Consider the following 12,373-nt stretch of genomic DNA (forward strand, 5'->3'; position numbering starts at 1 on the left):
TGAAGGTCTAATCTTCAACTGCAAACAAAAACTAATTTCTAGAAAGTTAAAGGGAAGTGATGAAAACATCAAGGTCTTTGTCACGCCTATTACTCCTCGCAGACAACAGTAAGCATAAGCTTTAGTTTTATTTTGGAAGTGTAGATTTAGTGCTGGTGAAAAATATTAACCTATTTGACTTTCCATGGGCTTAATTTGGCCCTTGAGCATATGACTTAATTTACAGTTTTTAAATCTGACTGTTATATGCAATGTTGTAGCTGTGTTGTTCCCAGGATATTAGAGAGACAAACTCCTTTATCCCAGATGGCCTGTCACCAGTGTGTGAACACAATCCCAAACCACTTCCACTTGGGCTAACCTAGTAACAGCAGGAGGCTGTCAGTCCATGGGCAGGTGGACTAACCCCTGGGGAAAATCTGACCCACACTTTGCCAGTGGGTTACACACATGTTGCTGGACCATAGCTCCAGCCTAAGCCATAGGCCTGGGCCCCGCGCCCCAGCTCCCGGAGTCAGGCGATCACACAAGAGTCCCAGCGCTCATTCACTGGACAGGAAGGGTCCAGTCCTCCCGACTGCAGGAACTCACTGAAAACGCGAACCAAGCAACACAGCTGCGAGCCAGGCTCGAGCCTGCAGCCGCCCAGGCCCCGCGCCCCGGGCTAGCAGCCCCGCCCCGCCCAGGCCCCGGCCCCGGCCCCGGGGACAGGCCAACCCTCCACCCCACCTGCCCAGGCCCAACCCCGGGGGGTTTCTCGTGTACTCCCCTCGTCACGTGATATGGGAGCCTACTGGACATGCATCACGTGACCGGACCAGCCGCCAGACCCGCTCTCGCCACGTGACATAGGCGGCCGTGCGGGGGCGGGGGGGGGGGGTAAGCTGTGGCTTCAAGATGGCGGCGCGCAGGCCGGGGCCCGGCACCGCCGGGGGGAGCCTGTTGTTGAAGCTTTATTGTTCCTGCTGCTGCCGCGCCGCTCCCAATAAAGGTAACCATGGAAACGGCCGGGCCGGGCAGTAACAGCCACAGGGAGCCGGGCGGGGCCTCAGGGGAACGGGGCATTCCCGCCGCCTTTCTGCCCGGCCGCGGCCTGAGGGCTCCACCCCACGAGCCGAGGGACCCCCCCACGCCCCTGCTCCTCGAGCCGCGGTGGGGGCGGGCTTGTCCCTTATCACCCTCCCGCGCCCCGCGTGCCGGCTGAGGAGAGCCCCGGCGGGTGTGGGGCCCTCTGGCAGACGATGTCCTGCTGCAGTGAGAGCGAGCCGGGCCTTGCCTTGGAGGGGCCGCAGTGCTCGGGGGCCTCTTTCCCCGCTCGCTCCTCCCCGCCCGCGCAGCGGCGTCCCCGGGGCCAGGCCGTGGCCCTCCGCCGTGAGGCGGGGCGCGCCGGAGGCTCGGCTTCCAACCCAGACGCCGTTCCATGCCCGGAGGCGCTTTTGCGCTGCCCCGGTGCGCTCTGGGCCTTGGTGCCGGGTCTGGACCGCCCAGGCCTCTGGGGGACTCTGTTGAGAAGGTCCCTAGCGATTTTTCACATTTTAACTGAGAAAAATGGGGTGGACATAATTAGCAAGGATCAGATTTTGTCATGGTTGTTTCTAGTAAAAGTCAGGGACAGATCCCGGAAGCCATGACCTGTCTGTGACTTTTGCTGCTGTGGCTCCCTGGTTCCCCCACCACCGTGGTGGCTGGGAGCTGTGGGGTTCCCGCTCTGCCCATGGCAGCTGGAGCCGTAGGGTGACCATCTTTCCCCAAGAGAAAATGGGACACCCCAACCGCTCCCCCTCTGCGAGCCTGTCACCGTCCCTGGAACCCTGAGGAGGCCCCCTCAGGAATCTGTCACATGTCCCAGGAACTTTGCAGGGGCCCCCTGTTGCTGCTTGTCACTCCCTGCCGGGGCCCCACTGGCTGTCAGTCCCAGAGTCCTGCAATCCCTGGGGCTGGAGCAGAGAATGTCAGGGAGGTCTCTGGAAGTCAGGGATTCAGTGACTTCCATGACCTCTGTGACATAAACATAGCCTTAATAATTAGGGACATTCCCAGATCTCTTACTCTGGGCCCACGGCCCTGTCTGCTCTTCTAAAATGTTGAAAACCAGATTGTTGTATTTGTCTCATCTGACAACATGAACTGGCTTAAAAATTGCTGCACTGGTTGCTGGGCTTATAAAAATATTTTAAAACTACTTAGTGGGGTAGGAATTAAAATCCCAGTTGCTGTATGTGTGGAGTTCTTCCAAGGATTTCACAATTGTGCTCCAATTCTTAGAATGCTGTTAGGGTTCAGAATTATGCTGTACACTTTATTATGATGATCTCCTCATTCTTGAACATATATAAGGCACACTTAAGAAAGCTGAAAAGCCTGTCCTGCGCAGTCAGGTGTGCCCAACTAATGAGTGTTACTCAGATTCTTTCTTTGCAAGGTGGGGAGAGAGGTCACTTTATTTAGGTTGTTAAATACAATGTTTATTTAAGCAAATAAATTAGAATGTAAATTTATGAAGAAAAAAACTAAATATCTTCTTTAGTTATTTTTCAAGTATAATTTAATTCATGATCAAGGACCCAACTTATACTTGCATTAGGATGATGTATTTTATTTTTAAAATGTTATAGATATTTTCTCCTTTCTTTATGCATTTCTTTCATAGATTCCCACCCTTGGGTTTCAGAGTAACAGCCGTGTTAGTCTGTATTCACAAAAAGAAAAGGAGTACTTGTGGCACCTTAGAGACTAACCAGTTTATTTGAGCATGAGCTTCCGTGAGCTACAGCTCACTTCATCGGATGCATACCGTGGAAACTGCAGCAGACATTCTATACACACAGAGATCATGAAACAATACCTCCTCCCACCCCACTGTCCTGCTGGTAATAGCTTATTTAAAGTGATATCAAGTTGGGCCATTTCCAGCACAAATCCAGGTTCTCTCACCCTCCGCCCCCCCCCCCCCCCCCAACTCACTCTCCTGCTGGTAATAGCCCATCCAAAGTGACCACTCTCTTCACAATGTGTATGATAATCAAGGTGGGCCATTTCCAGCACACATCCAGGTTCTCTCACCCCCTCACGGAGAACCTGTGATGTGGGGGAGGGATTGTTAGGGAGTTCTGCCATGCGGACCCTGGGTGATCCCTAGCTTCTCTCATTCAGTCAAGAACATCTGCCCCCTGTCCAAATGTGTCCCTCCACCCCCTGTCCAAATGTGTCCCTGCACCCTCACTCAGACACCCACTTCCCCATCCCTATGTGGTCCTGCACCCCTCCCCCTGACCCTGTGTGGCTCTATACCCCTTCCCCCCATCACCATGTGTCTCTGTGCCCCCACCCAGACACTCCCCTGTCCCTATGTGTCCCTGTACCCCTCCTCCTGTTCCCATGTATCTCTGTGCCTCCACTCAGCCACCCCCATCCCTACATAGCTCTGCACCTTCCTCCCCACTGTGGACCTGTGCCTCCACTCCCATTCAGCTCCTGCCCCAGTCTTTCTTCCCCCACTAGCCCTTATGAGCCCCTGTCTGATCCCTCTCCCCCCCCCCCGCACCCTAAGCTGTCTGTCTCCCCATAGCCCCTGTCTCCTGACGTGGCCTGACAGGCGCTGCAAAGAAGGCAGGTTCTTTCTCTTCCCTAGCTGGTCTGGAGCTGCTGCTTTGTTCTATCACCACAGCGCCCTCTGGTGGGCAAAAGGCAGAACTGAAGCAACATTTTGGGAGAAGCTTTTTTCTGCGCAATAAATTAAAAATATGCATGTCTCAATAATTATGCACACGCACAGTAGCACAGAATTCCCCCAGGAGTAGATAAGGGAGTCTCACGTACTGATCCATCTGGTCCCATCCCACTTCTCTTCTATTAGCTGGACATGCTGGTTGTTGTGAAGTTGCTTATGAGAGCAGAGCAGCTGGTATTGCTTTTATAGAGCAGTACTGAGGGATTTGTTTTGGAATAGAATAATTCTATGGACTTTACAAACAAATTTGAGGAAAATAGGCACCATTTTGGGCTGACCATTCTTATACCATGTCCTTCCAAAAGGTTTTCCTTTAGAAGACTTTCAGTGAGGATCATTATGGACTGCTTCATGCCCTGTCTGATATCCGTCTCTGTCAAGGCTAATTCCCCACTCTGGCACTTGGAGTACAGAAGGTAGGGGGGCCTGCAAGGATTCTAAAAATTAATACTGGCCACTCCAGGCTTGTATTAAACTCCCAAGGTTACAGCTTTTCTCTGACCTTGGATTGGTAGATGCTGCCACCACCCAAGTGCAGAACCCCTTTGAGAACCAAGGAAGGCGCACTCGAGAATTCCTTCCAGTGGGGTACCCTAAAGCCCTTTCACACATACACCCCCCTCCAGGAAAGAGCTAAGAAAGAAAGAAAAAAGGAAATCAGCTGTTGCCACCAGCTAATTAAACAATGTGTACACAAACCTCTTAAGACACAAAAATCCAATTCTGTTCTTAAAAAAGGTAAATTTTATTAATAAGAAAGAAAATACAGCTGGAAACTTAAGTTACTGCTAGATTTTAAAAGAGCAACTGCAAGAATTAAGCACTAAGAATCGCTTTCTTGAGGTCCAGCTTAAAGGTTATAGGCAAAACAAAAACACTTGGGGTTAGCACAGAGTTGTCCACAAGCCATAAGGAAATAAATAGGATAAACCAAATTGCGTCTTCCTAGACATTTCCTGACCTACTTACATATCTGGGGTTTTAAATGAGTAGTTTCTAGGTATGATACTGATGATTTTTTCATACCTGGCCCAAGCTTCTTATAGCATAGCTGTTGCCCTGTCTTTCTCTCCCCGGGGGAACAACAACAGACAGACAAAAGGGGAGTTTTTTTTCAATTTTAAAAAGTTCTAGTCTTCCCATTGGCTCTTTTGGCCAGGTGCCCACTCACTTCCTTTTACCTATCCATAGCAGTGAGACTTTTTAACCCTTTACAGGTAGAGCAATTAGAAAACAGCTACTAAGAGCGATTTTATAGCTACTAGCTGGCTGGGTGCCCATAAAAGAGAGCTACTCCCACCCCCTTTCATTTATCACAGTCTCACTGGAAGAGTATGTTCTGTGCTTTATTGAAAGCAGACTGGCACAAAGGAGCTGGTCAAAACAGTGTAAACACCACAGTGAATTACAGTGTGGAATCTATATGTGTGACGTAAACATGAACAGAAATTGAAATCTGCAACTGGCATCATGTATGTATTGCAGGTGTTACTGAAAACCTGTATAATCTCAGTATTTCTCTCAGCATTTTTGGGCACAATGAGGCATGCTAGGAACAGAGTTTCAAAGCAGACTTTCTTTCAGAGTAGCAGTCGTGTTAGTCTGTATCCGCAAAAAGAAAAGGAGTACTTGTGGCACCTTAAAGACTAACAAATTTATTTGAACATAAGCTTTCGTGAGCGACAGCTCCGATGAACTGAGCTGTAGCTCACGAAAGCTTATGCTCAAATAAATTTGTTAGTCTCTAAGGTGCCACAAGTACTCCTTTTCTTAAAGCAGACTTTGACTTTGTTTTTTGTTTTTTAGATTTCGACCGGACTTCCATGATTGTAATTTTGTACTTTGATTAGGGCTACAGTGTTCCAAGTAGGATAGATGGCAACCCTTGCTTCAAAGGATAATGGAAAACTCACTGTGAAGAGCTGGGACATACCAATTTGTTTTTCAATCTATTTTATTTCCATTCAAAGCATCAGTGCAGACAGATAGCCTAGGAAAACAAGCAATGCTTTGGCTGTATTCTGCCACGTTTAGAGATTGAGGAAGACTGAATATAGTCAAAGTGTTGCTTGTTTTCCTCTATCTGTCTGCACTGATGCTTTGAACTGAAATAAAAATAGATTGAAAAACAAATTGGTATGCTCTGGCTCATCATACTGAGTTTTGCATTATCCTCTGGGAGCATTGCCTGCTCCTGCACTTTGGATCACCCAAGAGGAAGGTAATGACCCCTCAGTTTCTTTCAACTCTTCAAAAGACTGTCACTTTTGGTGGGAGAGGAAAGATAATCCATTCATGTATGTGATGTTCTGGCTTTCCAATAACCCTTTTTCTAAGGTCATCATCTTGATAACAAGAAGACAGGAAACTGGTAACATGCACACAAAAAAGTATTTAAATTCTGAGTTAAGACAGTCACTCTGTCCTTAACTCTCACATTTACACAGCATTTGATATGGAGCCTCGCTCACTTTTCAGAGACTGCTGCAATGGCCAAGGGACAGCACAGTGAAAGAATGTGACGGAACGAACGTCGGCTTTATGTTCACTTGTGTTTATTGGTTTAGATGAGAACCTTTAAAAACATGATTTGAGCAGGTGCAACATGGGCATTGACAAGGCAAGCTCACCTCTCACGTAGAGCAGTCATCTTAGGAGAGAGAAGGATGTTTGCCCCAATGACCAATTCAGGGCTTAGCTACTGTAAGCAGAGTGCAAACAAGGGGCCCAACTAGTGACGACCGTGATAGGATATTTCATGATGCGGGCTTTAGACTCATCAGCTGTCAGACCGAAGTGACTTTTATTTATAGCTGGCAGGCTGGATTATTCTCTTTGCTGATCAGTAAACCTTCATTTTATATACTTTGCATGCTTTGTAATTTCCTATAAGCTTGAATATAAAATATTTTCCCGTAATGTTCTTACACTCAGAGTGTTTAACAGCATTCCCTTGTTTAGCCCCTTATTAGGCAATATTATCTTCTTTTGCACATTGCTTTTATCACCAGTGTCTGCATTGTCCAGGTCTGGCAATAGCATTTGTTAGCAAAGTTCTGTCAGCGGGGGGAGCCCACAACTGTGAATCTGTAGATTGTTAGTCACTTTGGTTCTAATAATCTTTAAACACAATGTTTAAAGCAGGTTTTGGTATTTTTATCGGTATCAGCAGAGGTGTTGGTCAGAACTTTATATATGTTAGTTATGGCAGTGCCAAGGATATGAGATCTTCATGAGTGCAATGGCACTGGCCCTCTGACAATCCCTGATGTTAACAGCTTTCTAATGGCATGAGAGCACTAGGTACTCCTGAGGGAATTCTGTGCCAAAAAATTAAAAATTCTGTGCACAATATTTTAAAATTATGCAAAATTCTGCAGATTTTATTGGTCAGTAAATGAACATGGAGGCTCCAGCAGTGGGGAGCACAGGCCATTGGCTGCATGGAGGTGGGAGATAACCCTGTAGTTCCCCCTCTCCACTCCAGAAGGATGGGGACTTGGCAATGAGGCCGTACCTGACCCTGACACAGCACAAGGTCCTGCCCATTCACGCCAGGTGTACCAGGTATGGGCAGGCAGGCTTAGCCCAGCAGGATCCAAATGTAGAGGGACGTAGTGGGGGGGATCCAGGTGTAGGGTGAGAGGGTTCTGTGTGGAGAAATCTGGGTGTGGAAGGCTTGGCGACAGGTCCGGGGGGATCTGGATGCACAGGGGCTTGGTGAGAGGTTCCAGATGCAGGGGCAATGGGACTCTGCCAGGGGGTCTAGGTGAAGGTGGTTGGGGCTCAGCAGGAGGGGGTCAGGGTTTGGGGGGCTCTAGGTGTAGGGGTTCAGTGTAGGGAGGGGGTCCAGGTACTGGGGGAGTGGGGCTTGGTGGGGTGGGGAAGTTCTATATGCTTGTGTTATACAGAATGTCAGACTGGATGATTGCATTTGTCCCTTTTGGCCTTGGAATCTGTGAAAATGGTCCTCAGTTCCCCTCCAAGGCAGCAAGCTCCCTGGATGAGAAGGCATGAAATGGCCTGCTTTTCCTCATATGGTTCTTCCTCTCTTGATCCATGAAGAAAGATTATAATTGGGGGGCTAACTCAGTTCAGCAAGTGTCTTGGCCTTCTCTCCAGGAGACTCCCTCGCACAGCCCCTTCTTTTGTTTAGATTGCCATGGAGTAGCATTGAAAATGAACAGAGGCAGCTTTCTGATCAGAAGAGGAACAATGTTCAGATGGCTCCCATGCCCCAGAGGAACCAACAACTGCACAGCTAAGCTGTGCTGTACAGAGGGTTTGAAATCCCTAAAGAAGTGAGCTCTCAAATCCTTGAGCTTGGCTCAGAAGTGGCCTCAGTGATTCAGGCTGAAAAAACAATAAAATTGCCTTTTCCTTTCAAGCAGGGATGGCAAGAGGCACAAAGAGAACATGCTGTCAGTGCTTAGTAGATAAATAACAAGTAATAATGATGACCTGAAAATATTCCCTGTACAGCCCAGGCAGTAAGCCAGCTTTCCCAAAAGTCATCCATAAAGTGTCTAGAAGCTGAAGCCAGACAAATTCAAATTAGGATGAAGACACACATTTTAACAGTGAGTGTAATTAACCATTGGAAAAAACTACCTAAGGAAGAGGTAGATTCTCCATCTCTTGATGTCCTTAAGTCAAAACTAGACACCTTTCTTGAAGATATGCTTTATCCAAACATAAGTTATTGGGCTCAATCCAGAGGTAGCTGAGTGAAATTTAATGGCCTGTGATATACAGGTCAGACTAGATGATATAATGGTCCCCTTTGGCCTTAAACGTTATGAATAAAAGATATGTAATCTGCCCAGGGAGCTTATGCATCTTGGACAACAGTCCTGAGGTTGAACATAGCAGTCACCTTTAGTGTAAAGAAAATGTCCATTCTCTTTGGGATCTCAGTGGCTCTTTAGGACTCTGCAAGTGGATGACTGCAAAAGGGGCTATGACTTAGTGGCTCAGAAGCACTGGCAGCCATGGTCTATGACCCTCTGCTTCAATGTTGTCTGTCTTGGAAAAGGGGCAGGGGCCTCTGAGGCTGGTCTTGGATTTCTTGTATAATGTCTTGACCCTGCAACCTTATCTTCACTACTCCTGACCATTAGCATGGTGGGAAGAAGACTCTGGCTTCAGCCTTGGCACTGTGACGTTGAAGCAAACAGGTGGAGGAGACTGACACTTTGGAAAAGATTTTGAGGATGGGGCTGAGTAGAGAACTCTTCTTCCAGGACATAGATGCTCCCTATTCTCCTTTCACAGGGAATATCCCTTCTTTTATTCCACACCAATCATGATCAAATCCCATTTCAGATACTAGAGATTCTTCAGCTCTAGGCAAGCAGCAGCTGGGGAAATGCTGCTGATACATTGAATCTGGGAAGAAAAATGCGCCTCCTTCTCCTCTCACATATGCCAGTGTAATTCCACTGGTGTGAGTTGTTACTCCTGATTTACAGTATTGTGGGAGGATAATTGAGCACATATGTTTAGTAAACCTGAGCCTAGGTAGCCGATCTGGCACTTCCCACGCAATGGAGAAGAGTTACAGACAACCAGTGGTAATAGTGACACACCTAAGCCATGTCTACCTTTGATCCAGGGAACCAGAAGGTTGAGCTGTTCAGTGTTCAGATTTATACATATTCAGGGAAAGGAGCCTCTATGCTGTACTCTGGGCATTCCTTGACGCATTTTGAAAATGCATTTATTTCCCCGGCCCTCCTGCATCTTGAGTAGCTCAAAAGCTTGTCTCTCTCACCAACCGAAGTTGGTCCAACAAAAGATATTACCTCCCCTACCCTGTCTCTCTACTATCCTGGGAGCAACACAGCTACAACAGAACTGCAGACAACTCTGTCAGTGAGTCATGCTGAACCCTAAAATGTCTGAGTCAATGTGAAGCGATGGAAACCACTACAAGCATGGTTGAGAGCTCTCCAATCATCACTACGATTCGGCGTCTGTTCTCATATGTACTGGTATTCTGAGGCACATGACATTATGAATTGCACCCGTTTGACAGAATGGGCGTTCATCACCAGGCAACTGAAGACATCGGTGTGGGGTCCACAATGGGAGTTAGGTGCCTAGAAAATCACAGGAACAACACTGCAATCCACAAAGCCTGAGTTCTCACTACAAAGAATGGGGAGAGCTGGGCGCTTAATAATGTGATCCACAAAAGCCAGCACACTAGGCAGGGAGCCACGTAAGCTAGCCAGTGGAAGATGATGAGCAGAGGAGTGTGTCCTAAGCCCTTCCCCAAGTCTGGGCTACAGAGATGTGCCTATTTCTGAGAGCAATATACAAATGGGAGCTCCTCTGCTGGAGTCAGGTGGCTTAGGCACCTAATGGGTTTCTTGTGGGAATGAGTTAGGTGCCTGACTTGCTCCACAGAAAACAGGGTGGGAGTGTAGCTGCTGCCCACCATATAACTTTTAGCCTAGTGATTAGAACACTTACCTGAGATATGGGAGATCCATGCTCAATTTCTCCTCTGCCAGAGGAGAAGAAAGGATTTGAATAGGGGACTTCCACCTCTCAGGAGTGTGTGTTAACCACTGAGATATAGGATATTCTGATATGGGGCTCCCTTGGTGCCTCCTGTTGAAGCTGCTCCACTGTGTATCAATAATTAAAGAATCATTGGGCCAAAAAGTAAGAGAGATATTGACTTTATAGTCAAATGGTAGAGCACTCACCTTGGAGGTGGGAGATCCAGGGTCTAGTCCCTCTGCTTCAATAATGTTTTAATTATTTCTCCAAAATGGAATGCTTCTCTTCCCCAGTATGTGGATCGCTCTGGGGTTTAGGCAGGAAATAGGCATCTGGATGCCTACAATGAGGCAGTAGTGCACATGCTCACAGGCAGAAACATAGGCATCTAGGGAGCTTTTACAGTGGAAATTTAGGTGCTGAGACAGTTTAGGTGCCTGCAGTTGTTCAGTGGGAGTTTTGTGGACCACAGTGAAGCCTAAAATTGAGATTTGGGTGCTAAAGTACCTTTGTGAATCTGGGCCATAGTTTATATCTTTACAGTGTCAAAGATGCTGCACAACAGGCCTCCCACTTGCATTTCTTATCAAGGAGGCAGTAGCTAACACAAGACTCCTCACACCTTAATAATTCTGTGACTTCTGAGCCCCTTTACACTGTTGGTAAGTATTTCATAGGTGTGCTTTTCAGGAGTGAAATTCACCTGTGTGGAGTGGCCCAGCAAAAGTCATGTATGCCTTCAGGCTTGCTTGAGCTCCCAAGACAAGATTTAATGGGACTCGGGTGGTGCATAGGTTTTGTGTGGGCCCTCTGCATGTGGCTAACTTCACCCTATGAGAAGATCCCTGCAAGATGTCGTGTGTAATGTTCAGATGGTGGGCATAACCAATTTTCACTAGAACTCTCTTCTCTGCACTTGTGCTATTTCTCTGCCAAATTTAAACTCTGAGCAGTTATGAGTTAAAAGCAGATTTAAAAAAGAAGTCACAAGACTGTTTTTATGTTGGGGAAAAATGTGATTTTGTTTGTATTGTCTGTTCATTCTCCCCATTCTTAAATATACCTTAATTATGGTGGCCATTCCTTAGAAAATTAATGAAAATTTTAAACAAAAACAGGAAGGTTTTTTAGCTGTTTCTTTACACCTTGCTATTGGCTGAGTAAAGTGCTAACAAGGTATTTTGTTTTATCTGTAGCTGGTTCGCATTAAAGCAGTGTTGCATCTGAAGGAGGAAGAGGCCAGTAGACCACTGGAGCAATGGAGCTTCCCAATTACAGCAGGCAGTTTCTACAGCAGCTTTACACGCTCTGCAAAGAGCAGCAGTTCTGTGACTGCACCATCTTCATTGGGACTGTGCACTTCAGAGCACACAAGCTTGTGCTGGCTGCTGCCAGTCTGCTCTTTAAGTCCTTGCTGGATAGCACAGACAACATCTCCATTGATGCTTCTGTGGTGGCTCCTGATGAGTTTGCTCTTCTGCTAGAAATGGTGTATACCGGCAAGCTACCACTTGGCAAACATAACTTTACCAAAGTTATCTCTGTGGCTGACAGTCTGCAGATGTTTGATGTGGCTGTTAGTTGCAAAAACCTTCTCAGTGACCTCATCAACTGCTCCACTCAGAATCAGGTAGTGAGGGACAGCTCCATTCAGACAGTAGATTCATCCAGAAATAATATTGACGCTAATGAGCTACCCCAGACTGAAAACCCTCCTGCTGAAGATGCTACAGATGCTCAGCTTCCTGAAAAGGCTTCAACTTCTGTTGGCTCTGAAGAACCTGAAATGGAGACAGTCACCTCCACCACAGCACAAGAAATTACTGTGACTCACGCCTTGGGCCATGAGGAGATTCTGGAGGAGGAAACCCCAATGGATTCAAAATCCCGCAACGAGGATTCAAATGCCCATGCTGACCACCATTCCCCTTCCAGGCAGGACAGCTGTGAGGAAGGGGAGGTTACTGAGCCCGTGAAGAAGAAAGGAAAAATTGGTGATCCAGGTGAGCAGTTGGGACTCCAGTCACAACCCTGTCTTTCAGCAATTTGCAACTGAGCTCCTTAATTGGTTCCTTGTGTCTGGGTGGGTGGGTGGGGTTAGTTTGGCATGTGTTCCCCTGCTAATGCCTAACT

The 12,373-nt window shown here is 47.3% G+C and overlaps 1 protein-coding gene across 3 annotated transcripts in view; it reads left to right on the forward strand.

The window, feature by feature from the left end:
- Window positions 1-881: 881 nt before the first annotated feature.
- The window catches only part of ZBTB40 (zinc finger and BTB domain containing 40), a 78,866-nt gene continuing 67,374 nt past the window's right edge, over window positions 882-12,373 (forward strand). For all 3 annotated transcript variants that reach the window (XM_084651953.1, XM_084651954.1, XM_084651955.1), the window contains exons 1-2: window positions 882-991; window positions 11,437-12,243. In XM_084651953.1, the coding sequence (XP_084508079.1) occupies window positions 11,499-12,243 (745 nt within the window). In that variant the 5' untranslated portion in view covers window positions 882-991; window positions 11,437-11,498. The remainder of the gene's footprint in view (window positions 992-11,436; window positions 12,244-12,373) is intronic.

This window comes from Lepidochelys olivacea, assembly GCF_965140295.1.
Source record: "Lepidochelys olivacea isolate rLepOli2 genome assembly, chromosome: 18".
NCBI classification, from domain to species: Eukaryota; Metazoa; Chordata; order Testudines; family Cheloniidae; genus Lepidochelys; species Lepidochelys olivacea.